The 26,552-nt window shown below is 50.4% G+C and overlaps 2 protein-coding genes across 17 annotated transcripts in view; one reads left to right on the top strand and one right to left on the bottom strand.

Moving 5' to 3' along the window:
• Positions 1–1,404: 1,404 nt before the first annotated feature.
• Positions 1,405–14,353, top strand: RHOG (ras homolog family member G). Of its 2 annotated transcripts, none has more exons than XM_084773404.1 (2): positions 1,405–1,929; positions 13,145–14,353. In XM_084773404.1, the coding sequence occupies exon 2, from the start codon at positions 13,216–13,218 to the stop codon at positions 13,789–13,791; it is 576 nt and encodes a 191-aa protein (XP_084629530.1). In that variant the 5' UTR covers positions 1,405–1,929; positions 13,145–13,215; the 3' UTR covers positions 13,792–14,353. The 2 variants fall into 2 exon arrangements, with proteins under 2 accessions (XP_084629530.1, XP_084629531.1); XM_084773405.1 differs by lacking the exon at positions 1,405–1,929 and adding an exon at positions 6,697–6,823.
• Positions 14,354–14,967: 614 nt separating this feature from the next.
• The window catches only part of PGAP2 (post-GPI attachment to proteins 2), a 28,498-nt gene continuing 16,913 nt past the window's right edge, over positions 14,968–26,552 (bottom strand). For 8 of the 15 annotated variants that reach the window (XM_084801792.1, XM_084801794.1, XM_084801796.1 and 5 more), the window contains 5 exons: positions 22,302–22,367; positions 17,235–17,487; positions 17,024–17,130; positions 16,327–16,435; positions 14,968–16,148 (listed from right to left, as the gene is read on the bottom strand). In XM_084801792.1, coding sequence (XP_084657918.1) covers positions 16,018–16,148; positions 16,327–16,435; positions 17,024–17,130; positions 17,235–17,487; positions 22,302–22,367 — 666 coding nt within the window. In that variant the 3' untranslated portion in view covers positions 14,968–16,017. Of the gene's footprint in view, positions 16,149–16,326; positions 16,436–17,023; positions 17,131–17,234; positions 17,488–22,207; positions 22,383–23,397; positions 23,463–26,552 lie in introns of those variants that run through there. The other 7 variants (XM_084801788.1, XM_084801791.1, XM_084801799.1 and 4 more) reach the window with 5 other exon arrangements.

Here is a 26,552-nt window from a genome sequence, read left to right as displayed (position 1 = left end):
TTGTCTTCTTTTTCTTTTTCTTTTTGGTTTTTTGAGATAGGGTTTGTCTGTGTAGCCTTGACTGTCCTGGACTTACTTTGTAGACCAGGCAGGCCTCGAACTCACAGTGATCTGCCTGCTTCTGCCTCTCAAGTACTGGGAATAAGGGCATGCGCCACCACCGCCCGGCTTGTTTTTGTTTTTCAAGACAGGCTTTCTCTGCGTAGGCTTGGCTGTCCTGGTACTCAGTCAGTATAGCAGGCTGGTCTCAAACTTGGGATTTATTTTGTTTTAAGGTAAAGTCTCATAAAGCCCAGGCTGGCCTTGGATTTGTGAACCTCCTGCCTCCACCTCCCGATGGTAGATTACAAGTGTGCACTACCACACCTGGCTTGGAGCTTATTTTAATGGCTTCAGGACTCTTGTTATTTCTGGGGCTCACAAACTTCTTTTTCCACTAAAGCTCTAGTTCTGCCCTCCCAAATTTCTCTTAGCCCCTTCTATTCTCCTTTACCCACAGGGAAGGAAGAATTTGTCATTCATTCATTCATTCATTCATTCATTAACCAGCCTGAGTCTGATTGTCTCTTCACTTTAGTTTTTTTTTTTTTTTTTCCTTTTGGTTTTTCGAGACAGGGTTTCTCTGTGTAGCCTTCACTGTCCTGGACTCGCTTTGTAGACCAGGTTGGCCTCGAACTCACAGCCATCCGCCTGCCTCTGCGTCCTGAGTGCTGGGATTAAAGGTGTGCACCACCACGCCCAGCACGTTATACAGTAGCACAGCACGAACACCTATTATTCCGTTATTTTCACATCCTCAGGGTGGAGAAATTTTTTGTTGTTTTTGATTTTACAAGAAAAAAAAATTGGTATTTGGAAACAAACTATTTGGCAGAGCTGATCTTTATTTGGAGGTCCTCTGTAAGACAGAGTATCTATCTCGCGCTGTTTTCACTTCACTTAACACGTGGTAGAGCACCCGGAAAGTTGTTAAAAAGAACCAAGAATGTGGATTCTCCAGTCAAAGCTCTGCGCCCAAGGTTAGAATCACCAGAGGGCGCCCACGAGTCCACTCACTCGCTGGTCTCCAGGGCCCAAGCCGGACTTCAGGCCTGGGTGCGGTCCTACCGCTCCAAGCTGCTGCGCGCCAGCCAGGGGCGAGATCAGGGAACAAGAGGAGCCCCAAGTCTTCCCACGCCCCGCCCCCTCCCCAGAGCCCCACGGAGCCGCGAGGTGCGGAACCACCACACGACATCCTGTTTTTGGGGCCCGCGCAGCTCCGCCTGTGTCTCTGCTGATAGTGTCTTTTCCCGGGGTGCTGACTGCAGCTGCCCTCCCCTCCCCTCCCCCCCCTCCGCCCCCGTCTCCCCACCCTCTCCAGGGGTCTGGGACCTTCCCACTGCTGAATCACCACCACCCGGCACTCTCCCAAGGCTCAGGGCAGGGGTGGGGACTGCCCCAGCCTGACCCACTCCGGCTAACCCCTAGCCAGCCACAGCTACCTCTAGATTTCCCGGGCTGAGCGGAAGGCATTTTCAGCCTTTCCGCGGAGTTTGCGGGGCGGGAGAGAACTAGAAAGAGATCAAATGCCTAGCGCCTAGCTTAGGACCCCTGTTGGAGTGCGGTGCTAAGTGAAAGCGGGGAGACCTGGCCTTGAGGGACAAGACCCTAGAGGTCTCAGGGGCCCTGGGGCGAAGGGTGGAGAGAAGCAGAGGGTCCGGGATTAGGCGGAGGGAAAGGTTTGCTGAAGACCGCCGGCGGGACAGTGGGGGAGAGGCCGCGGACTTCCTGGTCCGCCCCGCCCCGGCCGGCCCGCCCCCGCGCCCCGCCCCGGTCCCGCCGGCCCGTCCCCCACCCCCCCACTTCCTCCGGCCTCCAGTTCTCACTTCCTTCTTGAGCCCAGAGCCGCTGCCGCCGCCCCCAGCTCCCCCGCCGCGGGGAGGGCACCAGGTGAGGCCCGGGCCGGGCTGGGTGGGCAGGGGTCTTGGGAAGAGGAGCCAGGTTGGCCGGGACTAAGCACCCTCGAGCCGGGAAGTTTGCAGGAGGGAAGCCGAGGGCGGGAGGTTTTCGCTCCTTGCAAGTTGGGCGGGCGCGGCAGGCCGGGCGGGGACAGCGGCCACCGCGAGCCGATCGCTGGTGGCTGGATTGAGGGTGGGATCCAAGGGACAGCGCGGGCTCCCGAGAGCCGCGAGGGACCCCTGAGATCCGAGTCCGTGAGGGGCTCGGAGGTGGAAAAGCGCTGAGCTGTGAGGATAGGACTCTGCGGTGGGGTGCCCTCAGAAGTTGTGTGTGTGTGGTGGCGGAGGGCGGGGGGGTTTCAGTAGTATGTGAAAGGAAAGGGCCTCTGGGCTGCAGAAGGCGCGCTCTCTGCTCTGCAGTTGTGACATTTGTGAGGCTGAGAGGGGGGCGGTGTCTGGGGCCTCTGAAGCCTGAGACGGAGGAGAAAAGTCTCACCCGGGAAGGTCCGAGCCAGTCGGTAGCTACACTGTTGCTGCAACCCTCTAGAGGACCCGGTGGGGGAAATCCCGGCTCCTTCTTTCCGTATTTTTCTGAGCCGACCTCTTTATTCCTATGTCATGCAACAGGTATTTAGTGAACACATCTGTTGTGTCTACCTGACTCAATGTGGTCTTGCTTTTGGGGGGATAAACAGGAAAGAAAAGGCCTCGATACTGATACCGATAGTCACTGACAGCTTACAGGACTTTGAAAGGAAAGCAGCTGGAGTGCTGGCTTTCGAGAATGACTGAGAACTCTTAAGTCGCCGCCTTCTCCATCACCTGAATTCTGAATCTGTCTTCCTCCACTCTCCTTAGTGTCAACCACATTCATCTTCAGTCTCTTTTCTCCCAACCACATAGATAGACCTAGTTCCCACACTTACCCAGCCATTCTGTTTTCTGTTCAAGTCTCTACTACCTCCCCGTTGGTTCTCTTCCCAGCCCCTGGCTACCACTCACATATGCCCCGCTTTTGTTTCCATCTTCCCTGCTGCCCTCTTGTCCTTCCCTCGGTCTGTGTCTTTAGCCTTGATATCAGAAACTGCCTTAGACTTGCTGAGTTTGGGAGTCCCTTTCAAGCCTCCGTAGCTTGAGGATGCAGCCTCCCGATGGTGGAGATGATTAAAGGGCTGGAAACATGTGCACACGCGCGCGCGTGAACCTGCAAGTGCTGGTGTGTCAACATCTTTATCTCTTAGAGACAAAATAACTGCCCTCAGCCTTGAGAAGGCCCACAGTAGAAGCTGGCAGAATGAAGGGAACCTACAGTGGGTGACATTGTGGTTAGACAGGGGGAAGCAGACTGTAGCAGCCAGGGGAGGGTGACACAAGAATAAAACAAGTGAGACAGGCCGGAGGAAATCAGAACTGCCCTGATTCTCAGGTGCTCAACAGAGACCAGCCTAGGAGTTGGGGGACTCCTGTCCCTGTCTCCCAGCAGTTACTGGTTCCAACCAGTGGAGGGAAATAGGGTGGGCTATTTTGGTGTGATAGGAAAAGGAGATGGGGGGGGAGGGGGGTGGCAAAGGCAAGATTCTAGAGGGAGGCTGCTGCTAGTTTAACCAGTCTCCACCGGTTATTAAGTTTTTTTGGTTTTTGTTTTGTTTTGTTTTGTTTTGTTTTGTTTTGTTTTTGGTTATTAAGTTTTTGATCAGGAAGGGGATGTGAAGCAAGGTTGTTTGTCCCTCTTCCCTGCTGCTGAGGCTGGGTGTCTACATTTTCTGAAGTCTGTCATGAGCCTTGACTGGGAGTTCCACTTCCGTGTGTCTTTAAGCACCCTTGATGCTTTCCTCCTAACCGAGGCCTCTTACTCCCTTTCTCTGAAGAATTTCTCCACAGTCTGACTTATTAAGTCTGTCTGGCCCTCTGTAAGTGCTTGTGTCTCTGAGCCCCTTCCTCAGCCTTTGGGTGACATGCTCGGTGACCCGCTGTCTCTGCGTCCTCCACTCTCCTGTATTAACTTCTTCTCTCCATGAGAATAAAAGGGAAGTGGAGGGGAGCAAATGCCACATTTGGGGGAAATCTTCGAGCACAGCTAAATTTAAGAGCTGGGCTCATTGCCTTTCCTCTCCTCTGACCACAGCACAGTTGTCCCTCTCCCATCAATTGTTTCTTCCTTTAGTCCTGCGCGTCTCCACCTGTCTTTCCTACTCTCATTTCTGGGAGGTACAGAGGTTTGGCCCCACGGAGGAAATCCAAGGGATCTGAGTTAAATCCTTGCTCAGGAAAGGATGTGCATACAGCACATTTTTCTCAGCATCACAGCTCAAAAAAAAAAAAAATCCTCAGGAGCCCTGATTCTTATAGCTCAACAAACCAGTACTTAATTTACTATTCTGTATACCTAAGCAATCCACCGGGCTCTGAGGGCAAAGATGGGATGGAAGGAACAGGGTTTTTTTTTTTTTTCTCTTAGACAGGTCTGGCCACATTGGAAATTTGAGCTAATTGCAAGAAGACTATGACCAGGATGGGAGGGATCTAAATGGGAAAATACCATTGGGGGGTGGGGAGGGAATGGGGGGGGGGAGTGCCTAGGAAGCTGCTGTGGAGGCCCTTGGCTTCAGAAGCATGGTTAAGGTAATAGGAGAAGAAATGGCCGGATGATGATGCTCCATGCCATGCTTAGCAATCTGGGCTTTGGAGAGTCGCTTCAGGGGAGATGTTCAGGCAGATGGGGTGGCTGATAGGAGCTTATGGGGGTTATGAGCAGGAAGATATGAGAGGCTGCGGTTACACGGGCAGCCGTGAAGATACTGGCTGAGAGGAGCTGGAGAGCTGGGAATAAGAAATTGGCACAGACTGAAATCCCCTTCACGTACAGTGTAAATCCATTAGAGGGAAGGCTTGAAGGGGTCTGTGAGGAGACCTTGGAAGGGAAGCCAAAGACAAAGCCTGGGCCACCTCCCCAGATCAGACTGGTTTTCCTGTCCAGGGTCCAGCTTCCTCTTTTGTCCTCATCTCACATGGGGGCAGGGCAAATAAATCCCCAGGAGCTAAAGACTAAAGGAGGAGCTTCTCAGCTAGGGCAGGAGCACGGTAGCTGGCTGTCCCAGGAGCACACTGTTAAGTGCTAAGCTATGGGTCCTCCGAGATGGACCGGAGCTGGGGAGGCAGGAAAACTTCAAAGCAAAAGGATGCAGATGGATGTCAACCTGACTCCTTTGGCTCTTTTCTTTCTTTATTTCAGGTTTGTTTATGTGTATGGGTAGTTCGTTTGTTTATATGTTAAGTGTACCACATCCAGGCCTGGTGCCCACGGAGGGTGTCGGAACTCTTGGACCTGGAACTCTGTGGACCTGTGAGCCACCCTGTGGGCGCTAGGAATCGAATCTGGGTCCTCTGCAAGAACAAGTGGTCTTAAACCCACTGAACCATCTCTCTAGCCCTCTGGCCCATTACGTAAAGAAGCAAACCATGCTAAAGCCATTTCGAATAAAGTCAGAGGTCAGAATAAAGGACTTTACCTTCTCTGCTTTATGAGACTAACATTGGCCAGAGGTTAGAGGATCCTGGTCCTCTACCTGGATTTGCAACTAACTCTTTGTATCACCCTGGTCTACTTAGTATTTCTCTTTTTTTTTTTATTAAAGATTTATTTATTTATTATTATATATACAGTTTTCCGTCTGCATGTACATCTGTGCGCATTAGATGAGGGCACCAGATTACATTATAGATGGTTGTGAGCCACCATGTGGTTGCTGGGAATTGAACTCAGGACCTTTGGAAGAGCACCTATGAGCCATCTCTCCAGGCCTACTTAGTATCTCTTGATGCTATTCCAACATTAGGTTGCAAGCTAGGCCTGGTGGTAGACGCCTTTAATCCCAGTGCTTGGAAGGCAGAAGCCAGCCTGGTCTACATACCAAGTTCCAGGCCAGCCAGGGTAACATAGTGAGACCCTGTCTCAAAAAAACTGGCTTGTATTTTCAGTACTTCCAAAGGCACAGTGCGCACTGATGGGTTTGGCTGTCCTTCATCTAGGAGAAATAGCAGTGCCTCAGAGCCAGCCTTCATGCCTCACAAGCCTTGATCTGACCAGGACAGAATTGTCTCTCTCTACCCAAAATACAAAGACTGCTATAGGCTGAGAGATAAGAATGCCGTAATGGAGCTGGAGAGATGGCTCAGTGGTTAAGAGCGCCACCTGCTCTTCCAGAGGTCCTGAGTTCAATTCCCAGCAACCACATGGTGGCTCACAAGCGTCTATAATGTGATATGGCGCCCTCTTCTGCATATAAAGCACCTATATGCAATAAATAAATCTTATTAAAAAAAAAAAAAGAAAGAAAGAAAAGAAAAAGAAGAGGACCGTAATGCTGGGATTCTGTCAAGGGTGAAGGTGCTTGTCCTCTCTCTCTTCCAGCTCTATGCCCACAGACAGTGGAAAATAGATGTGGAGTTTTTCCCTTGTGGAAACCCCCCTCAGAGCTTGAGTAGTGGCACATGAAAAGGAACGGGAAGGCCTGGGTTTCTCTCTCTGTTTTTAAGTGGGGGAGACAGGACTGCAAGGTTGGTACTCACAGCCTTGTGTGAAGTAAGCAAAAGCAAAGGAAGCGCCACTTCACAGGCCTTTCAAGGGGCCCAGAGAGCTGGGGGGGGGGGCGGGGAGGGGGGGCGGGGAACGTAAGCCCATGTGTGAGCCTTCCTCTGTGCTGCTGGGTGGAGGAGGGGCAGCTTGGCTCCTCAAGCTAGAGCTGTCCTGTCTCTGGGGCTCACCCTTTGTGGAACACCCTGGGTGTTGGGATGAGCATGGGACAGACTTAGTGAAGCTGTCTCAAGCCTCTGTGTCCTTCTCAGCTCCAACTGTCCTGCCTCTTCTCCTCCGCAACCAGTCCCTAGTAAGTACCGTCAACTCCCTCCTCTTGCTCTACCTAATTATAGTGCAAAATCTTCTATAGGAGCCCAGAAATGGAGAATGACAAAAAGGGAAAGTCCTTCAGCACAAGCTTTTTGTGTATTTGTTTTTGTTTTTGTTTTTGTTTTTCTTTTTGGATTTTTAAGACAGGGTCTCTCTGTGTAGCCCTAGATATCCTGGCGCTCACTCTGTAGACCAAGCTGGCTTCGAACTCAGAGAGTGCCTCTGCTTCCTGAGTGCTGGGATTAAAGGTGTTTACCACTACACCTGGCTCAGGATTTTTTTTTTTTTAGGCTGAGAACTAGGTTCTTTTGGGCTCTTCCTTGCTGATGCTGAGAAGAGGAAGAAAGAGTCTCAGCCTTTGGCCTGGTCCCAGTCCACACTGATCTCATGTCTCCCGTAGCTTCCTCCTCCCAGCCCAGCTGCAGCCAGCTGCAGCCCCAGTGGGAGCCTCCTTGTGTCACCTCTCCTGTCGTCCCTGCAAAACAAACAAACAAACAAACAAACAAACAAACTTGAAGTGTCCTGTCCCTTTCCTGTTGCCTTTGCCCAGAGGTCTTCAGCTATTCCACTCCAACCCTTGGCCTATCTTTTTATCTTGTACTCTTTCTTCCCACTTTCTTCAGCCCCTCTGAGTTACCATTGCTTGGTCTTTTACTCTTTCAGCTGAGGACAGAGCAAGTCTAGTTGGCTTGGTCATTACCCTGACTTTATGTTTCTCTGGGTGAGGAAGAAGTTGGCTACCTTTGTCCAGTGTCTCTTGGGCATAGAGGCTTTCCTTGTTCCCAGTCTCAATGTCAGGATTGATTGGGGAAGGTGGGGGGGGGGGGGAGAGGGAGGTTGTATGTCACTCTGCAACTTTTGCTCAGCCCTGTACTGGGCTTCTGCAAATAAACAGAACAGAACAATCAGTACTGGGAAAGGTAAAGGAAGGAGCTATGTTCGCCTGGAGAAGGTGGAAAACAGAACCAAGCCCAGAGGAGGGGCGCACAGCATTCACGGGAGCCGAGCTCTTGTATGCACAGACGCACAGATTGAGCTTGTTATTTGTTCTGGTTTTGGGGGGTTTTTTTGTTTGGTTTGTTTGGTTGGTTGGTTGTTTTTTCGACACAGGGTCTCTCTGTATTAGCCTTGTAGACAGCCTGGACTTGCTTTGTAGACCAGGCTGGCCTCGAACTCACAGTGATCTGCCTGCCTCTGCCTCCCAAGCACTGGGATTAAAGGCCTGCACCACCACAAGTGCTTTTCTCAGCCAGGGAATCAGAAATCAGACAGAACTTTGCCCTCTAGGCTTTCCTAATCTAAAGACAAGAGATAAAATTCTGACCAGCCTCCACATGGAACAGACTCGGACGAGACTTTGGATATGTGACTTGGATTATGTAGAGAAACTTTGCCCCACCCCCATCCCTTTCGGTTTTTCAAGACAAAAGTTTTTCTGTGTCACCTTGGCTGTTCTGGAACTCGCTCTGTAGACCTAGCTGGCTTCAAACTCAAGAGATCCACCTGCCTCTGCTACCCGAGTGCTGGGATTAAAGGCGAGTGCCACTGCCACTACCATTACCCAATTTGTACAGAAACATTTTTGGAGTAGGTGACAGTAGTGTGTGGCCCTGTTTAGTGTTGCTTGTGTTTTGGGGTAGATTGGGGGTGGGGGTTAAGGGGCGGGGTCACTTTGCAGAGGTAAGGGTTAGAATGTGCATTCTCAGTAGGGAGGGTTGCAAAAGACGGAGAGCCTTGTGCTCCAGAGTTGGCTTAGGAGACTGTAGGCTTACACTTATCCATCTTTCGGAGACCGTGCGTCCCCTCCCCCACTCCCAGTTGGGACACTTCCCCTGCTCTAACTGCCACAGAGATCAGGCAATCAGGCAAACAGCAGTACTTCCTTTTCCTCCCCCTTCTGGGCCTGCCTGGGACACACCCCAAGGCCAGGGCCCACTGGATGCAAGCTGAACTTCAGGGACCCTTCTCACCCTCCACCCTTCTGCCCCACGATCTATGCCCCACCCCCACCCCCCCTCCCCGCAATAAACCTTCTAGAGCCGTTTCAAGCCAATTAGCAAGGTTTTTTTTTTGGTTGTCATTATTCTCCACTAAAACTCGGCTTTGTAATATTGTTGGCAGGGGCAGGCTTGAGAGGGGCCCATCCTCCTGTTTGTGATAAGGGCTGGCCCAGTAGACCAGAAGGTAGTGGTTGTACACTCGTGTGGGCCTCGCCCTATACTCACACAGCTTCTTTGTGGTTGAGTTAACAGAAACCGAGTCTGCTCTTTAAGGGGATACCTATCACTCAGGTACAGCAAAGGAGATTCACACATGGAGCCAAAGTAGAGTTTTAAAAAGGTGACAATGCTCTGGAAATGCAAAGACTTCAGTAGCTTTATGGAATGGTGAGACTTGGGCTAGGCCTTGAAGAATTCAGAAGATTTGAGAGGGGAAAGGGAGTAGCAACAGAAAGAAAAACAAGCATAAAATCTAGGATACAAAAAATGACTAGGACTTGACAGGTGTGGTGCTGCCCACCTTTAATTTGAGAGACAGAAACAAGTGGATCTCTATGAGTTCAAGGCCAGCCTGGTCTATGTATTAAGTTCCAGGCTAGCCAGGCTACACAATGAAACCCTGTCTCAGGAAACAAAAGGAAGAAAAGAATGACACAGATTTGCTCTACACACAACATCGTAGACCCTTTTGGAACAAGGAGCTAGGAACTTGTGCTAAGTACCTTATATCACACACATAGTGTATATTAACACACTTAACTCTGTCTCTACCCTGTGAGATAGTACTGTTGTAGCTGAATTTGAGAGATAAGAAAACTGAAGATTACAGAGGCAATTTAATCCTAAATCTAGGGTCACACAACTCATAAGTGGTGGCAAAAGGATTTAAATCCAGGTCTCTATGATTCTAAAAACCCCCTCTTACATCGTGATCATCTCTTGAGTGACAAACTGAAGAGTCCAGGTATGATCTGAATGAGTTAAATTGGGTGTAAAAACCTAGAACAAATGTTGTCATTGGCTAACAGAACTCGTCAAATATCAACTTATTTACTAAACCAAGATTTTTGTTTTTATTAGTAGGGAGTAGAATTCTGGAGATAAAAACCGTCCTTTACACATGCTAGGCAAACTGAGCCACATTCCCAGCAAAGGTTTTTGTTGTTGTTGTTTTGTTTTGTTTTTTAAGTTATAATCAAAATCTAATCCTTTATAGGCCACTCCTGGTTTGGCGTCCTGCAGCACTGACAATCTTTTCTTCCTATTTGGCATAAGGTGTAGAGTAGTGTAGAGTTTAAGTAGTTAAAGGAAACTTATTTGACCCACTTTGGCCAAAAATTTTCTGAGAAAAGAGCTGCCAGACAGCTGGAGACGGAGCTCAATGGTAGAGCACCTGTCTAGCATGTGTGAGGTTCTAGGTTCAGTCCTCAAAAACCACTAACAACAACAGAAAGATAATAACATAAAGGGAAAGGGGAGGAGTTATATTGGGAGAGAGGGTGAGGATGGAACTGCAAGTCAGGGGAACACTACCTGCATGCCACGCACACATAAGCACACCCCGTGCTCGCTGACTCTAGGAATGAAAGCATTTGCTTTGGTCGCTGCCTGTGTGCACGGAGCATGATCGTTTACAACATCAGGAAGGCAAGTGTTATGACTCTTGCTGTGCAGATGAAGAAACTGAGGCTGTGGTAAAGGAAGTGACTAATTCGTTCAAGGCTCCACAGTTATCTGGGAGCCATGTGACACAAGGAAGAAAGCCTAGGACTTTGGATCGCAGAGCTAAGCTTGTGGCCTGGCTACTGTGTGAGGCTGGATTACTTTAATAATTGTTGTTGTTGTTGTTGTTGCTGTTTTTTCGAGACAGGGTCTCTCTGTGTTAGCCTTGGCTGTCCTGGACTCACTTTGTAGACCAGACTGGCCTCGAACTCACAGCGATCCGCCCGCCTCTGCCTCCCAAGTGCTGGGATTAAAGGCCTGCGCCACCACGCCCGGCTTTACTTTTAATAGTTTTGAGTTTGGTTTCTTTGTAAAAATCAAAGTCCTACCAGTAGGTTGTCAGGAGAGTTATAGATAACATAGTACTATACCATCTATAAAGACTTATACCATATGGAGGTGTCTATTGAGGGCCAAGCTCAGCAGGTGAGCTCAGTAGGTCAGATCCAGGCATCTGGTGCTCTTGATCATATGCCACGCCTTGTTTTGGACACTAACTCATTCATAATCCTTTTCAGGTGTCAGGTCCTCTTCCCTTGCCAGCCCGGAACCTCCTCTCCCTCACCACCCCTTTGAGGGCTGATTTACTGATTGTTGGTTGAGAACCACCTCCCTAGAGAGCCTGCTGTACTTTTCAGTCTCTTGGGCCTTGTGACTGCTGGCCAGAGTTCCCTCCTGGCCTTCCTGCCTGGGTCAGCCCATTGCTGGACTTGAGGGGGTCTCAGTCTCACTGCCACGTCATCCCCTTCTGTGTGGATCTGAAGATTTCAGGCCTGGGGGTTCTGCTGTGAAAGGCCAAGACTCAAATAATGCACTGGGCACAACTAATGAACCTTTCCCCTAAGGCTCTTTTTTTTTTTTTTTTTAAGTTAGGATACAGGAAAATAGATTTCATTATGAAGTTTTCCTATGTATGTATTCATATGTATCCTCATACTTTGCTCATAGTCAGCCCATCCCCCTCCCTTGTCACCCCTCCTCTCTCCACACTGATGTCCTTCCTCTTCGCAAATAGTTCCCCTTCTGCTTTCATGACACCACACACACACACACATTTAAATCATATATTTAAATTTAGATTTCACATATGAGAGAAAACATGCAATATCTTTTCTCCTGTAAGCCTAAATCTTTTTGTTTTGCCGGTATTTTACCAAATATCTGTGGGTGGCCTAGGACTCACTAGGTAGACAGGTTGGTGTCAGATTTGCATAATCCTCCTGCCTCTGCAGCATGTGTGCCCAGCTTGTTTCATTTCATCCACCTAGTGCCTTTGTCATAGACTTTTTAAGATTTCTTTATTATGTGGATTCATGCGTGTCTGCATGTATGCTTTTGCATGTGAGTGCCAGTGCCCTCAGAGGCCAGAGGCATAGGTTTCCCTAGAGCTGAAGTGATGGGCAATTGTGGAGCTGCTCAAAGTGCTAGGAACTGAACTGAACTGGGGTCCTCTGTAACACAGTCCTTGCCCTTAACTGCTGAGCCATCTCTCCAGCTCTGCCCTACCCTTTTTATCCTTCATTTCCTGAAAAGAGAAACTGAGGCCCAGAGGGGTAAGTACCTCGTGCTTGGCTGCAGTGAGTCAGAGACTCTGAATTAGAACCTAGGTCTTCCAGTCTGAGGCTCTCTGTACTGCCCTGGGGGGGGGGCAGCTTTATTTACATCTGCTGCCCACTCACTCCCTGAGGACCTAAGGATCCTGAGGTTGAACACACTCCTTCAGATCAGATGAGAATCCTGTGAGTGGGGATGCGAGAAGAAACCTCTTCAGTGGTACCATTCCCTCCCCCCCCCCCCCCCCCCCCGCCCCAGCTGGTCCTGGAAGAGAACCAGTCCCAGGCTTGGGTCCATTGCAGCCGCACAGCACCAGAGTTCCTTCAGCGGGTCTCCCGCTGCCATCATGCAAATTGCCTTTGATGTTTGAGTCTTTGGAGCAGATACTGAGAGGGCAGACTAGTGAGAGGAGTCCATATGTAGTAGATGACCTAACAGATACCTGTGCTGAGGAAGAGTAAAAACTGTTTATCGACCGGGTATCATCCTCAGTGTTTGTAAGTGTAATAACTAATCCATACAGTAAGTACGTGGAGTAGATATTATCTCTACTTTGCAGTTAAAAAAAAATCTAAGGTTTGGAGAAGCCGTTTGTCCATTGTCATTGCTAAAAGTAGCAGCTGCACCATGATTTGGCCTTAGGCTGGTACCAGAGCCCATATAATGCTGCAGCTTTGCAACATGTTACTCAGTACCTCTCCTTGTTTCTTTCCTTTTTTGGGGGGTGGGGGGAGCATGTTTGAGACAGAGTTTCTCTATGTAGCCCTGGCTATCCTAGAACTCTCTCTAGATCTGGATGCCCTCACACTCACAGACTTGCCTGCTTCGCTTCTCAAGTGCTTAGATTAAAGGTGTGTGCCCCGCCACCTTCGGGCTTCTCTCCTTGTTTCTGATGTTTGTCTTGACAGGATTTCGGGATGATGTCAGGATAGCTGAACAGGAAGTGGTTTTCCTCTGTCTTTATCTTTTCTTCTCCATAGGTACAGTTCTCCTAAATCCCGAATGTCCTCCTCATCTCTCCGCAGGTCACTGCTTCCAGCGCGGTCCAGAAGACGGAGGAGGCACTGCCTCCACCACTGTAGCAACTTGACACACAATGCAGAGCATCAAGTGTGTGGTGGTTGGAGATGGGGCTGTGGGCAAGACGTGCCTTCTCATCTGCTACACGACTAATGCCTTCCCCAAGGAATACATCCCCACTGTGTTCGACAATTACAGTGCCCAGAGTGCAGTTGATGGGCGCACAGTGAACCTGAACCTGTGGGACACTGCGGGCCAGGAGGAATATGACCGCCTCCGCACCCTTTCATACCCTCAGACCAACGTCTTCGTCATCTGTTTCTCCATTGCCAGCCCACCCTCCTATGAGAACGTGAGGCACAAGTGGCATCCAGAGGTGTGTCACCACTGCCCTGACGTGCCTATCCTCCTGGTGGGCACCAAGAAGGACCTGAGAGCCCAGCCTGATACCCTACGGCGCCTCAAGGAGCAGGGTCAAGCGCCCATCACACCGCAGCAGGGCCAGACGCTGGCCAAGCAGATCCATGCTGTGCGCTACCTCGAGTGCTCGGCGCTGCAGCAGGACGGCGTCAAGGAGGTGTTCGCTGAAGCTGTCCGGGCAGTGCTCAACCCAACACCGATAAAGCGTGGGCGGTCCTGCATCCTCTTGTGACCCTGGCACTCAGCTTGGCGGCTATCCCTTGTCCCCCCTCCCCCTCCACCAATTGTGCCTTGGCGCCCTGTCTGCCCCCAGCTGTGCCTTAAGGACTAATTCTGGCACCCCTTGCTAGGGGACTCCCTGAATGCCTTTTGTCCCTTGAGGTACACAGGGAAAGGGGGCTTTGGGCCCCACCCCACTCTGCTTGGGAATACCAAGTATTCTATGAGTTCACCTAAGCCAGGTTGACCTTTCCAAGAGGCCAGCCCAGTGCGCCCCTCCATTTCCCGCTACTGATCAGTTCATCCAGCTTTCCACAAAGTTGTTGCTGCCTGTTGTGGTGCCTCCTCTCAGAACAGGGGTTCTAACCTCTCCCTGCCTTTGCTCTTGGAGTAAGCTCTCCAAGATGGTCTCTCCCTCCCCCAAGGGAGGAGCCACAGAGTCCTGAGAAGAAAAGTGTGCCCTAACCTGCCCCGTGTGCCCAGGCCTTACGCGTCTGCTGACTGACTCAGGCCCCATGCTCCTGGGGGGCCTTCCCTGCCCCCATCAGCATCAATAAAACCTCCTGTCTCCAGTGGCCCCGGCTCCTCCCTGTGTGCTGGCACTAGCGGGTGGGCATGAGCTAGGGCTACCCCAGAGACTGGGGACCTTTGTTTCCTCCACTGTGGGGACAGAAGACAGTAGGCTTCATTGTGGTTCGTTGTTACCACCCCTCAATTTCCCTAACAAAGCTCTGGGACCCAGCCACAGATGCCATAGTGGACAAGGATGCAAAGCTCAAGGAGAAAGACTTCCTGGTCTAGGGCACCAAAGGGGAGGGTTTGGAACCAACCTGAAGGAAGGCACTTTCAGTCATACATCTGCGTTGTCCTCTTACACCTCCAAGGGGACAGGCCTTGGCTGACAGGATTCTAGTCAGAACCAGGCCCCTGCTTCAACTGAAGACTTCTAGCTGGGCCCTGCTTCTAGGCTGAGTCATTTCAGCCGTGTCTGTTCACCAAAATGGAGGCTGAGGCCAGCCTTAGGAAACACTAGGCAGGGGGTGGGGAGGGCGGGGATGGGGTGGTCGCAGGTAAGGGAGATAGCAGATGAAATAAGGGGCTGCTATATAGACTGACCCTTCTGGAGCCCTTTCCTCACCTCAGTTCCCAGGCGGGAATAAACCCCAGAAGTAACATACCAACCCCAGACTGTTGGCCAAAGAAAAAAATTTTTTTATTGCCTTTGAAATGAAATACACAAAAGCTGTGGGATTTGGGACAGTAGAGAAGATGAAAGAAAACCAAGGAGCCCATTCTGGAGTAGGGAAATCTACCTCTGACCCCTGTCTCCTTGTAAAAGGAGGGAAAGGTCGCAGAAGCCTATGGTTTTAGGGCTCTTTGATTTTTTTAATTTTTTTTTTCCTGAGACAAGGTCTCACTGTGTAGCCCTGGCTGGCCTGGAACTCACAAGATACTTGCCTGCCCCTACTGTGCTGGGATTAAAGGTGTGTGTCACCTTCCCTGGCATTTTATGTCAGGTCCCAGTGCCTAGCCCAGGTTGGCATAGATCCTGAAGCAGGCTACCCCCCTCAGCCTCTGACAGCCAAGGGTTATAGGCATATGCCAGGATGCCAAAAAGCCAGTGGCTCTAGATGAGAAAGGAGCTTGATGCTGCTTCTGGGACGAGTTATCTGTGGCGTACGGAGCACTACCATTGGATGGCCTCAGAGACAAAGCCCTTGGAGAGCATACAGCATACTTTCTCCAGTCATGCCCAGGAACACGGTGAGGTTGATGGGCGAGCGGGGTACATCTAGAACACCTGGGCAAAATGACAGAACTACTGCCACTCTGGGTGTGCACAGTGGGCCACCGGACATACCAAATGAATAACCTAGAGGGGACTCTTCAGGTCGCAGCCACTGCTCTGGTTCCTAACCTTAGTGAAAGTCTACATGAAGGCCAAAAGCTAGGTGACGGTCACGAACCTCAAGACTTCGCTGTTTAGCACCAAGTGGTGGAGCTTTCCTGCCAGCTCAGTTTTTAGGACCGCTCAGTTAATGGTGATGCTTCTTGAAGATCCCTGTGAGGGTTGGGGAGAAGTCAGATGTGCTGGGGTTCAGCCTTGTCACATGGCACCCTACTCTTCTCACCCAGCCCCCAGCTTCAGAAGGGCCCAGAGAGGGCAAGGAGCTAGGGAAGCCAGAGTGGCCTCTTGTTTCTGGGCAGTGGGCTGCTTCTTGCCAGCATCCGAGAAGGTTTAGAATCTCTTTTCCTCAGGCTGAGAGGTGATTAGCAGCTCTTTGTTCCCGAAGTCCCACCAGGCTGTCATGTGGAATGCCATGTTGGTTAGGACAACAGTGTATTCCAGGATGGCAAAGATGGTGTACACTGTTAGGAGGACACAAAGAACAGGGCATGATGAACCTCCTGCCTTACCCTCCTAGTGGCTTCTCACATCATCGCATTCCCAGCCCACCACACAGAATACAGTGGCAGCCAGCGCCCGTCATCAAAACCACACAGCTGCTCTGGAGTCACTTATTTACAGATCCTCGCCCGGCCTCACCTCCAGCCTCACAGTACATGTTGTGCCGGAAGTAGACGGCCAGCGCCGAGAAGAAGGAGATGAAGTTGATGATGAAGAGCCGCTGTTTCCAGCTGTAGGACTTGCGATCCTAGAAGACAGGCTATCTGACCACTCTGTAGCTCGCTGGGGTCTACGGCTTCCCTCTTAGACTCAGTTCCTAAAGGCCAGGACTCTCCCTCGGTTCCCCCAAGTGGTCGTGGAATGGGGAGCACAGGCAGGGGCAGCGAAGATGATGAGCATGTTCGCATGCCTGGACTTGGGGGGCCGTGGATGAAGCCAAGCAATAGTGCTATTCCCTGCTCTTCCCACTTGAGTGGGCTGGACTAGGAAATACGCACAAACTTCAGCCACCAACACAACACTTTCAGGCACTGTGGGGCAAAGAAAGGCCACGTGTGTGGGCGGGGTTATTACAAACCAGTCTACTGGGTCTGGCTGCTACCACTGATTTTTGGCCCTACTTCCGGCCTCTATGCGTTTGCCAGTACACCCAAATGGTTGACTGGAACAAGTCAACCGTCCTCCACTTCTCTCCAAGCCTTGGCCCAATGCTCCATACCCATCTGCTAGGTTCCTACTAGAAAGTTCTTCGTCACCCATCATTACCCACATCCTGAGGACAGGTGTCCTTGATTTTCTTCTGGGCCTCACAGTGCCCGGTGGGAGTAGACCGTACCTCCTGACTTACTGTGTGCCTCTTGGTCAGCCGCCAGAGAATGCAGGTGAGGAGCATATAACCGAGGGATGCCGCGATAAACACAATGAAAGCATTTTCGTGGATGGCTGGAGGGAGACAGGAGGATGGACACCACCCTCACCCTTAGGCAGGATGGGGAGGCTGCGCCCCCTTCCCGTGCCCTTCACCCCTCCCTTTTCTGGGCACCCACTGAAGTCCTCGGAGGAGGAGACGTAGGTGAGCACGAGCAGTGCGAGGTTCTCCACCACGTTGAGACTGAAGTTGAGGCGGCAGAGAAGGCGGTAACCCGGACAGGGCGATGCACAGCTGAGGTAGTGGTTCCAATAGGCGAAGGCCGCCAAGAAGCGGGGTGCCGAGTGCAGACCGATGCAGAAGCGCCACACGTAGCGCTGGGGAACCTCCCCACCAATGGCAGAGCTCACTGACGGCAGGTAATTGGGTACCTAGAGAGTTAATCCGAGAGTCTAGGTATCTCCTTTGCTGGTCCTGCCGGCCAGGAAAGCCTTCTCCCCCCCTCACCCCCCATTTACCAAAGCCACCCCCTTCTCTTCCAGGTTCTCCTTCTAGTGCCCTGACAAGCCTTCCACTTCCAGGTCTCAGGACTAACTTGTTCATTCCCTAGTCCACCTGGGGCTTAGCCAAGGGTAAGCTGATCTTCTCCATCTTTCCTGAAGCTGGGACCTGCACCTTTGAGCAGGCCCTCCCTATGCTGACAGCTCGGGCTGTGCCTGAGTAAGGCTGGGTGGCATCCCAGGGTCCCAGGTTGGAGTCGTGCTGCTGAGCTGTTCTTCACTGCTTCCACCTCCACTCACTGCCCTAGGCAAAGGCACCACCTTGTAGAGGATGCTGTGAGAGCCTGAGGGAGCCAACAATTCCAGGTCATCCCTAGGCCGTGTATCCCCACGTGATCGAGTTTAAGAAAGTGGGCTTTAGCCTGGCAGTGGTGGCGCGTGCCTTTAATCCCAGCACTCGGGAGGCAGAGGCAAGCGGAACTCTGTGAGGTTGAGGCCAGCCTGGTCTACAGAGCGAATTCTAGGATAGCCACGGCCACACAGAGAAACCAGTCTCTAAAATGAAACAAAAAGACAAAGCAGAAAAAAAGAAAGAAAGAGGGACCTTCTGATAGATTCTAATAATCCTTGCTGGTATGGTAGTGCACACCTTTAATCTCAGCAGAGACAACGGCTGGCACATCTCTATGAGTTCCAGGCCAGCCAGGGATACCAAGAAAAATAAAAAAAGGAAAATGAGCCTGTTGCTGTGCATCTCTTCCATGCATCTTTCGCAGTGCCTGGAACTCCTTATTCTCTGAGGAGCCGTGGACTCGCTCCCTAAGCTTGATCAAAGGGGGGAAGCTAATATGCCCAGAGCTGCAGGGACTGGTGCAGCCCACCTGATAGGCACGAGGACGGGAGCAGGGGAACCATGGTGTGGATCAGGTAGGAAGAGGATCTCGTGCAAAACCGTGCTTGGCAAACTTTAACATACATAAACTCTCTGTAGAAGTCTGTGTGTGCATGCAGGTCTAGAAGGTGAGAGTCCCTTTCGTAAAAGATTCTTACTATCAGAAGCTGCCAGCCCATTGCCTATGCTTTGTACAGACACTTTTAGACTCGTAATACCAGCCAGGACAACGTAGAGGCTATCCACTGGGCAGCTCTGCTCTATGTGTAAAGGGTCTAATTTTTAGATCCTTAGAAACAAAAGTTGTGGAAGCTCCATTCCTTCCTTCCAGTGAAGATGCTGAATGTGCCTCTGGACTGCTGGTACAGTGGGCAATGCTGGAGGGAGCTCCCAGGGCATGGGGTAGGTCACCCAGGGACTTCACAGCCACCAGAGCACTGCCAGAGGAAGCCAAGTGCCAAGTCACACCCCAGCTCTGCCTTTATCAGTTAGGTGACTCTGAGCAAGGCCCTACACCTCTCTGAGCTCCAATACGGTTATGGTTATAATATTACCTGTCCTATAAAGGGATTTATTTAATTTTAATTAATTAAGACAGAGTCTCTCTACGAAGCCCCCACTGGCCTGGTACTTGTTATGTAGACCAAGTTGGCCTTGAACTCACACAAATCCACCTGAGAGTGCTGGGATTAAAAGTATGTGCCAGTATACCTGGTTTATAGGATGATGGAGCATCTTCAGTGTTGGGCACACAGTGGGTATAAAATTGCTTGAAAAGCCTGAGAAAAGGCTATGAGCCACATGGCTAAAGAGTATCAGAAAACCACTTACAGAGGAAAAGCAGCACACCAGACAGTGAGACCTCTCCTCTGGCCTTTACAGCCTCTCTGATGGCCCAAGTTAGGTGACTGAGTGCTGCCTTCCTGGAATGCTCTTTCTGAAGACTACTTCCCAATCCTACTACTTTGTGGGGAGCAGGATCAGTATCTGAAGCCTCTGGGGAGAGCTCACAGTATTCAAGTTGGTGGCCCCTGACTGAGAGGAAGAGAGGGCTAGTGGTGATCAGGCTACTTCACAAGCTTCTTTCAAATTAAAGGTGCAGGATTTTGAGAGTAGGGACTGTCTCATCTATCACATACAAATATATATATATAGATAATCAGGTAAATACTTCCACTTTCTTCTCCAGCAATTAAGTTTCCCTAATTCACTAAGTGTGCCAACAACAACCTCAGAAATTAACAGACACCAGATATACACAGTTCACTCCAAACACCCCCATAAACCCAGAGCTAAAAGCACTAATGAGGAAAGAACCCTGTCCTAATAGGGAAGTAGATCAGAAATTCATAGAGGGAAAGTTTCAAGAAATCCCCTAACTGGAGACTAGAAAGATAACTCAGTAAAATGTTTGCTGTTCTAGCATTTAAACCTGAGTTTGAGGCTAGCCAGTGGTGGCGCACGCCTTAATCCCAGCACTTGGGAGGCAGAGGCAGGTGGATCTCTGAGAGTTTGAGGCCAGCCTGGTCTACAGAGTGAGTCCAGGACAACCAGGGCTATTACACAGAGAAACTCTGTCTTGGAAAACAAAAACAAACAAACAAAACAAAAAACCTGAGTTTGAGCCCTAGAACCCAGGTAAAGGAAGCCAGGCACAATGGCAGGTACTTGTAATCCCAGTGCTGTGTGCGGAGGCAAAGATAGGGAGATTCCTGGGGCTCACTGGCCAGCTAGCCTAGCCAAATGAAACTGTCCTAGAAAACAAGGTGTGGCTCCTGAGATATGAAAACCCCACATACACACACACACACACACACACACACACACACACACACACACACACACACGTATAGAAAGCTTATCTACCTCTTGTCCTCCACTCCTTACCAACTTGACAAAAACTCTGGTTCCTGATGATTCCATTTATTCCTCTGGGCTCCACTCTCCCATCTGTGTCCTCAGTCTCTATCTTGGCAGTGGTCTCATGTAGAGCCACTGCATTAACATTTTCACTGTCTCCCTAGTCTTTTTTTGGTTTTGGTTTTGGTTTTGGTTTTGGTTTTTTAAGACAGGACTTTGGACTCCACTCTGTAGACCAGGGTGGCCTCAAACTCACAAAGACCCAACTTCCTCTGCCTCCAAGTGCTGAGATTAAAGGTGTGTGCCACCGTGCCTTGCGTGATCTCCCTAATTATTTTGGGGTGGGGAGAGGAGGCTTGAGACAGGGTTTCTCTGTGTAGCCTTGGCTGCCTTGGATTCAATTTGTAGACCAGGCTGGCCTTGAACTCACAGCGATCCTCCTGCCTCTGCTTCCCCAAAGTGCTGGAACTACAGGTGTGTGCCACCCAGAGACCAGTGTGGTCTCCCTACTATTATTATTATTTTTTAAAGATTTATTTATTATTACATATACAGTGTTCTGCCTGCATGTACATCTGCAGGCCAGGAGAAGGCACCAAATCTCATTATAGATGGCTGTGAGCCACTATGTGGTTGCTGGGAATTGAACTCAGGACCTCTGGAAGAGCAGCCAGTGCTCTTAACCTCTGAGCCATCTCCGCAGCCCCAGTCAGAAGCTGGAATGAATTCTAAAGCACAAAGCTGATCATGTCTCTTTCTGCTTACAAAGCTTCCCACACCCTCAGGAGGAAATCCACAGCTGTCAGCCTGACAGTCACAATGATACTCTCTCACCTTTGCACATCCCAGCAACAAAGTTCACACCTTCAGGAAAGAAATCTCCAGTATCCAAGCGAGGTTAAATGTCTCCTCTGAGCTCTACAGTCCCCGCATTCCCTTTTATCACAGTAAGATCCCAATTCAGGGTCAAGAGATAGCTCGGCAGTTAAGAAGGCTTGGTTCCCACCTCAGCAGCTCACCACCATCTGTTACTCCAGTCCCAGGGGATCTGATGCCTTCTTCTGGCTTCCATGGTACCTGCACTCATGTACATCTATCCACACACAGACACACATAGGAAGAAGCCAGCGCAGTGGCACATGCCTGTTATCCCAGCGCTCAGGGAAGCAGAGGCAGGTGGATAGCTGTGAGTTTGAGGCTAGCCTGGTGGCTACACAGAGAAACCCTGTCTTGAAAACAAAACCCGAACAAAAACCAACCAAACAAAAAACTTAAACTAACCAACCGAACAAAAAAATGCCAGCTCACTACAGCGTAACTCCATCTAAGAACCATCTCTTGTATGACTGAGATGCTAAGAACAAGGATGTGTTCATCTCCACTCCTCTGACACACAACTCGTCCTCCTGAGTCTTAAGAAAAGACATAATAGATTGATCTAGGAAGCAGCAAGCCTGAGTAGACGCAGGTTGTGGGGTCTATGGCTGCCAGAAGAGACACCAAGCTTGAAGATTCCAGAACAGGTACCATGCCCCTTGAGCTAAAACTACCTGTTACTTATCCTGACTCCTGGCCTCTTGTGCATCCTTAGTCCATACCTTCCTCTAGTCTAGTTTTTCTTTAGTATCTTCCTCCTCCTCCTGACCAAGCCTGCCCAGCCCCAGTTCCTCCCCTCCCCCACACCTCTCACCATCCTCTGCCCCAACTCCTTTGTACTTTGTGTAATCCTCCTCCGACTGACTCTGGAGGCGGTGGAGACTCTACACTTCTCCATGAGCCCTGACCTGCCTCACCTCTGACCCTTCTGTCACTTTCCTCTCTCTGATGCTCCCCGATTTTCTCTTACCACTCCCTCATAACCTGCCCCTGCCCCAGGTGTTGGGGGGTCCTGGAACTCACCCCACAGTCAGTGGCCACCGTGTACTCAAAGTGGAACACCAGAGACCAGATGATGCAGAAGAAGAAGCCGAACAGGGGAAAAGTGATGACCCACCAGACAAAGGCAGTGAAGCGGAGCCGGAACACGGTCCCATCGAGGTCCAAGGGCGCAGAGAACATCCTGTAAGGAGTGGTCCAAGCAAGGCAAGGGGCACAAGTTGGGGCCGGGTAGGATACCTGGGCCTGGGAAAGTAGAGCCTTTTCCAGAGCTGGTACAAAGAAAAGCCAGAGCATAAACGATAGGAAGGGCAGAAAGAGAAGACAAGAAGATGAAGAGAGATGGGACAGGCGTGGCAGAGCCGGGCAGGGGCAGCTCCCAGGCACCATGGCACTCTGATGCTCTCTCTATTCCACATCTTTAAGAGCCTAGACATTACAGGGTCCTGGGGCCTGGACATTAGAACGGTGACGGCTTCACAAGCACGGTCCTCATGGCAGCTGAGGAGAAGGGTCAGCAGTGGAAAAGTTATCACTCCCATCACACAGGAGAGGAGACCAAGGCCCAGACTGAAGCTGCTACCCTAGCAGCTTAAGGCCCTAAATTAAGGACCGCTGGCTCGGATGAGCTGGGACCTCCCACTGACCCTGTCTGATCACATTCCTCCTTCTCACCCATGTCTAACCAGGAACAATGAGAATGTCCTAGGGCCCATTTCAGTAGAACTACAAGTTACCAGCCATCCCACCCCCAGGCTCTCCATGAGCCAAGCCACAGGTCAGCAGACTGACTCTGTGTAGGCCCAAATATCCATTCTTTCCGCTCCGAGCGGCCTATCTTATCCAACCCAACATTTGGAGGAGTATGAGGGACCTGGGAACCTTCTCCCTTCAGCTTCAGCTCAGTGTATTGAGTCAAACCCAGGAAGCCTCCATCCACGGAAAATACACACCCAGGAGGCTGGCCTGGCTTCATCTTTCTTCCCTCCGGGCAGAGAAGCCCAACCCCCACCCCCAGTCCCTACAGCCCTGACCACCATGGCTCCTTCAGCTGGGCTCCCTCTGGGGGGGCAAGCTGAGGCAAGAGATCTGGGACCAAGTCTTTCCTTGCATCCCATCCTTCCTCCCGTCAAGGAGGAAGTAGAGCCCGGTCCACCAGCCTAGCTTTCCATGAGGAATGGGGTGGAATGCGAGGCTGATCCAGAGACACTTACACTGGGTGCTGAAGAATCCTGGGATGGGACCGAAGGCGGCAGCCAGACTGAAACTGCTCCAGAACAGAGGGTCCCACCCCCAGGTCCTCAGGGCCTGCCCTCCCGCCCACAAAGCCAAGTTCTCCATGCCTGCCCAGGCACACAGCCTTCTCAGAATCAACAAGGCCACCTCATAAATCCCAGAACACTGTGGGACTATAAGAAGCGATAGTGACTAAGGTCAGCCCGCTGGCTCCTCTGTCAGGCATGGGGGCGGAGACCTTTCTAAATACTGTATCCAGGAGAGACGAGGCGGTTTCTAGAAAGGGACAGGGAGAAAGAAGAACGGGATCTGGCTCTGTTTTGATTGGAACATGACTGGGTTTGTTTTTAGATCCACTAAGAGAGCTGACTAATCCTGTATGAAGAGAACCAAGGGGCTGGTGAGGTGGCTAATGGGTATAAAGTGCTTGTCATGCAGACTGGCAACCTGAGTTTGATCCCAGGACCCATGTGAATCTGGAAGGAGAGAACTGACTCCACAATGTCGCCCTCTGACTGTCACACCTGTGCTATGGCACATGCATGTGGGAGTGCATGTGCTTACGTGTATTCACATACAAAGAGTAAATAGAACAGAATCAGAGCCAAGAGAGTTCTAGACAGGCCTGAAGACGAGGTATCTGTGTCCAGCCTGTATCTGTACAGCACAGCTAACGGTAGCTTGGGCTACATCCACAGAAGCCTGACAGTACTAGGATTGCACAGCATTGCTGGTGCCTGAATTGCGCAGGCCAGCTGACATCCAATTATCCAGATCCGGGCCCAACGAAGACAGCACAGTTAACAACTGGATAGAGGCCAAGGATGTATTTAGAGGGTTGTAAGGAGCCTATGGACCCTGTGCTGGAAGGCCGCCTGCAAACATGAGAGCCACGCTACTAGAAGAGACTTAGAGGTCTCCATTACCATCCCCTCATCTTTACAGGCTGATGTGCAGCCAGGACGACAGCACAGCAGAGCCAAGGCCAGGGCAGGGATTTGAAAGGAAATTTGGGTTAGCATGGTTGTGCATACCTTTAATCCCAGCACTTGGGAAGCTGAGCATGTGGATGTCTGTGAGTTGGAGGCCACTCTGCTCTACATAACAAGTTCTAGGCCAGCCAGAACTATATAGTCAAACCCTGTCTCCAAAAAACACCTCCCTCGCAAAAAAATAAATAAATAAATAAATAAAAAATCAATGCTTATTTTTTAAAGAGTGTACCCATTGTTATTTACTAAACCTCCTTTAGAACAGGTTACCTGAAGAAGGAGCTCCCTGCTACTTGGAATGTATAAGCAGAGGCACCATCATTAACATTGGGTGTGTTAGGCTAGGTCACTTATTTTATTCCTAGGGTTGGTCCTTCCTGGGATATTCTGGATAGGAAACTCAGAGCATAAATAAAAGCTTCAATTGTATCCAACAGAAGAGTCCCAGGGAGTGGGAGTGAAGTATCCCCAGGGCCACCAGGCCAGTGACTACCTATGCTTTAGTTGCCTGACTGGTATGCCAGGTGTGGGGCAGAGGGTTATCAGGCAGGCTGAGGTCACTGGTCCCGTTAGCCCTCAGGGCCAGCCAGAAGGACAGAGCAAACAGTTTACTCTGTTGAACTTATAAGCTGTAAAACCTTTATAATTTTGTTTGGACTATCTGCCTTTCCCAAGGTCTTGGGAAGTCCTACCTATTTACTCTACAAATACTCTCTGACTCAGTTCAGTGCTTGTTCTCCAGGAGATCCCAGTCGGCACAGGAAGACAGGTATGGAAATGGCATGAGAGAAATGCAGGCAGTAACACCGAGAACAGTAGGCACTTAGGAGAGGGAATTAAGTTTGACTCAAAGAGGCTAGGCAAGAGTGTCCCGGAGGAGGAGACACCTTGGAAGGGACTTTCAGGATGACAAGAGTTAGGTAATGGGAACATATGATGCACTGACTGAAGTAAGCACTAAGGCAGGAAGTGACCTTAGATCACCCAGTTCAGTGGTTCTGAACTTTCCTAATGCTGCGACCCTTTAACACAGTTTCTCATGTGGTGGTGGTCTCCAATCATGAAGTTATTTTGTTGCTACTCTGTAACTGTAATTTTTTTTTCTTTCCCTTTTTTTCATTTTTTTTGAGACAGGGTTTCTCTGTGTAGTCTTGGCTGTCCTGGACTTGCTTTGTAGACCAGGCTGGCCTTGAACTCACAGCGATCCACCTGCCTCTGCCTCCTGAGTGCTGGGATTAAAGGCGTGTGCCACCACTGCCCGGCTTATAACTGTAATTTTTCTACTGTTATGAATCATAATATAAATATCTGATATGCAGGATAGCTAATATGTGTCCCCTGTTGGGGGGGAGGTCACAACTCACAGTTTAGAACTGCTAACCTAGCTATTCTCCCAATCCGATTCCTTCCATTTACTTATTTGTTGGAGGGTGGGGGTGAGATAGGATTTCACTCTTCTTTTTGGTTTTTTGAGACAGGGTTTTTCTATGTAGCCTTGGCTGTCCTGGACTCATTTTGTAAAACAGGCTAGCCTTGAACTCACAGTGATCCACCTGCCTCTGCCTCTGCCTCCCAAGTGCTGGGATTAAAGGCGTGCACCACCACCACCTGGCAAGATTTTGCTTTTTTGTTGTTGTTTTTAAAGATTTTACTTATTTATTATTATATATACAGTATTCTGCCTATATGTACACCTGCAAGCTAGAAGAATGCATCGGATCACATTATAGATGATTGTGAGCCATCATATGGTTGCTGGGAATTGAACTCAGGACCTTCAGAAGAGCAGTCAGTGCTCTTAACCTCTCAGCTATCTCTCCAGCCTTGTTGTTGTTTTTCAAGACAAGATTTCTCTGTGTAGGCCTGGCTGTCCTGGTTCTTTCCTTGTAGACCAAGCTGGTCTTGAACCCACAGAGATCCATCCACCTGCCTCTGCCTCCAGAGTGCTGGGATTACAGCGGTGCACCACCACGCCCAGCCTGGGTTTCACTCATTAGCCCAGGCTGACCTTGACTTCACGTGAGCTCCCCTGCTTTAGCCTCCCCACTGCTGGGACTACAGGCATGAGCTACCACCTCTGGCCTCCCTAGCCTCTGATATCTCTCAGCAGATTGTGTACCCTCAATCAACGGTCATCTGGA

This window comes from Acomys minous (genome assembly GCF_964271855.1).
Source record: "Acomys minous genome assembly, chromosome: 2".
Taxonomy (NCBI): Eukaryota; Metazoa; Chordata; class Mammalia; order Rodentia; family Muridae; genus Acomys; species Acomys minous.
This window is presented reverse-complemented; position numbering and strand designations above follow the sequence as displayed.

Bases quoted from the DNA above. Each gene is read 5' to 3' on its own strand.
- RHOG (XM_084773404.1), top strand. From the start codon at position 13,216: ATGCAGAGCATCAAGTGTGTGGTGGTTGGAGATGGGGCTGTGGGCAAG.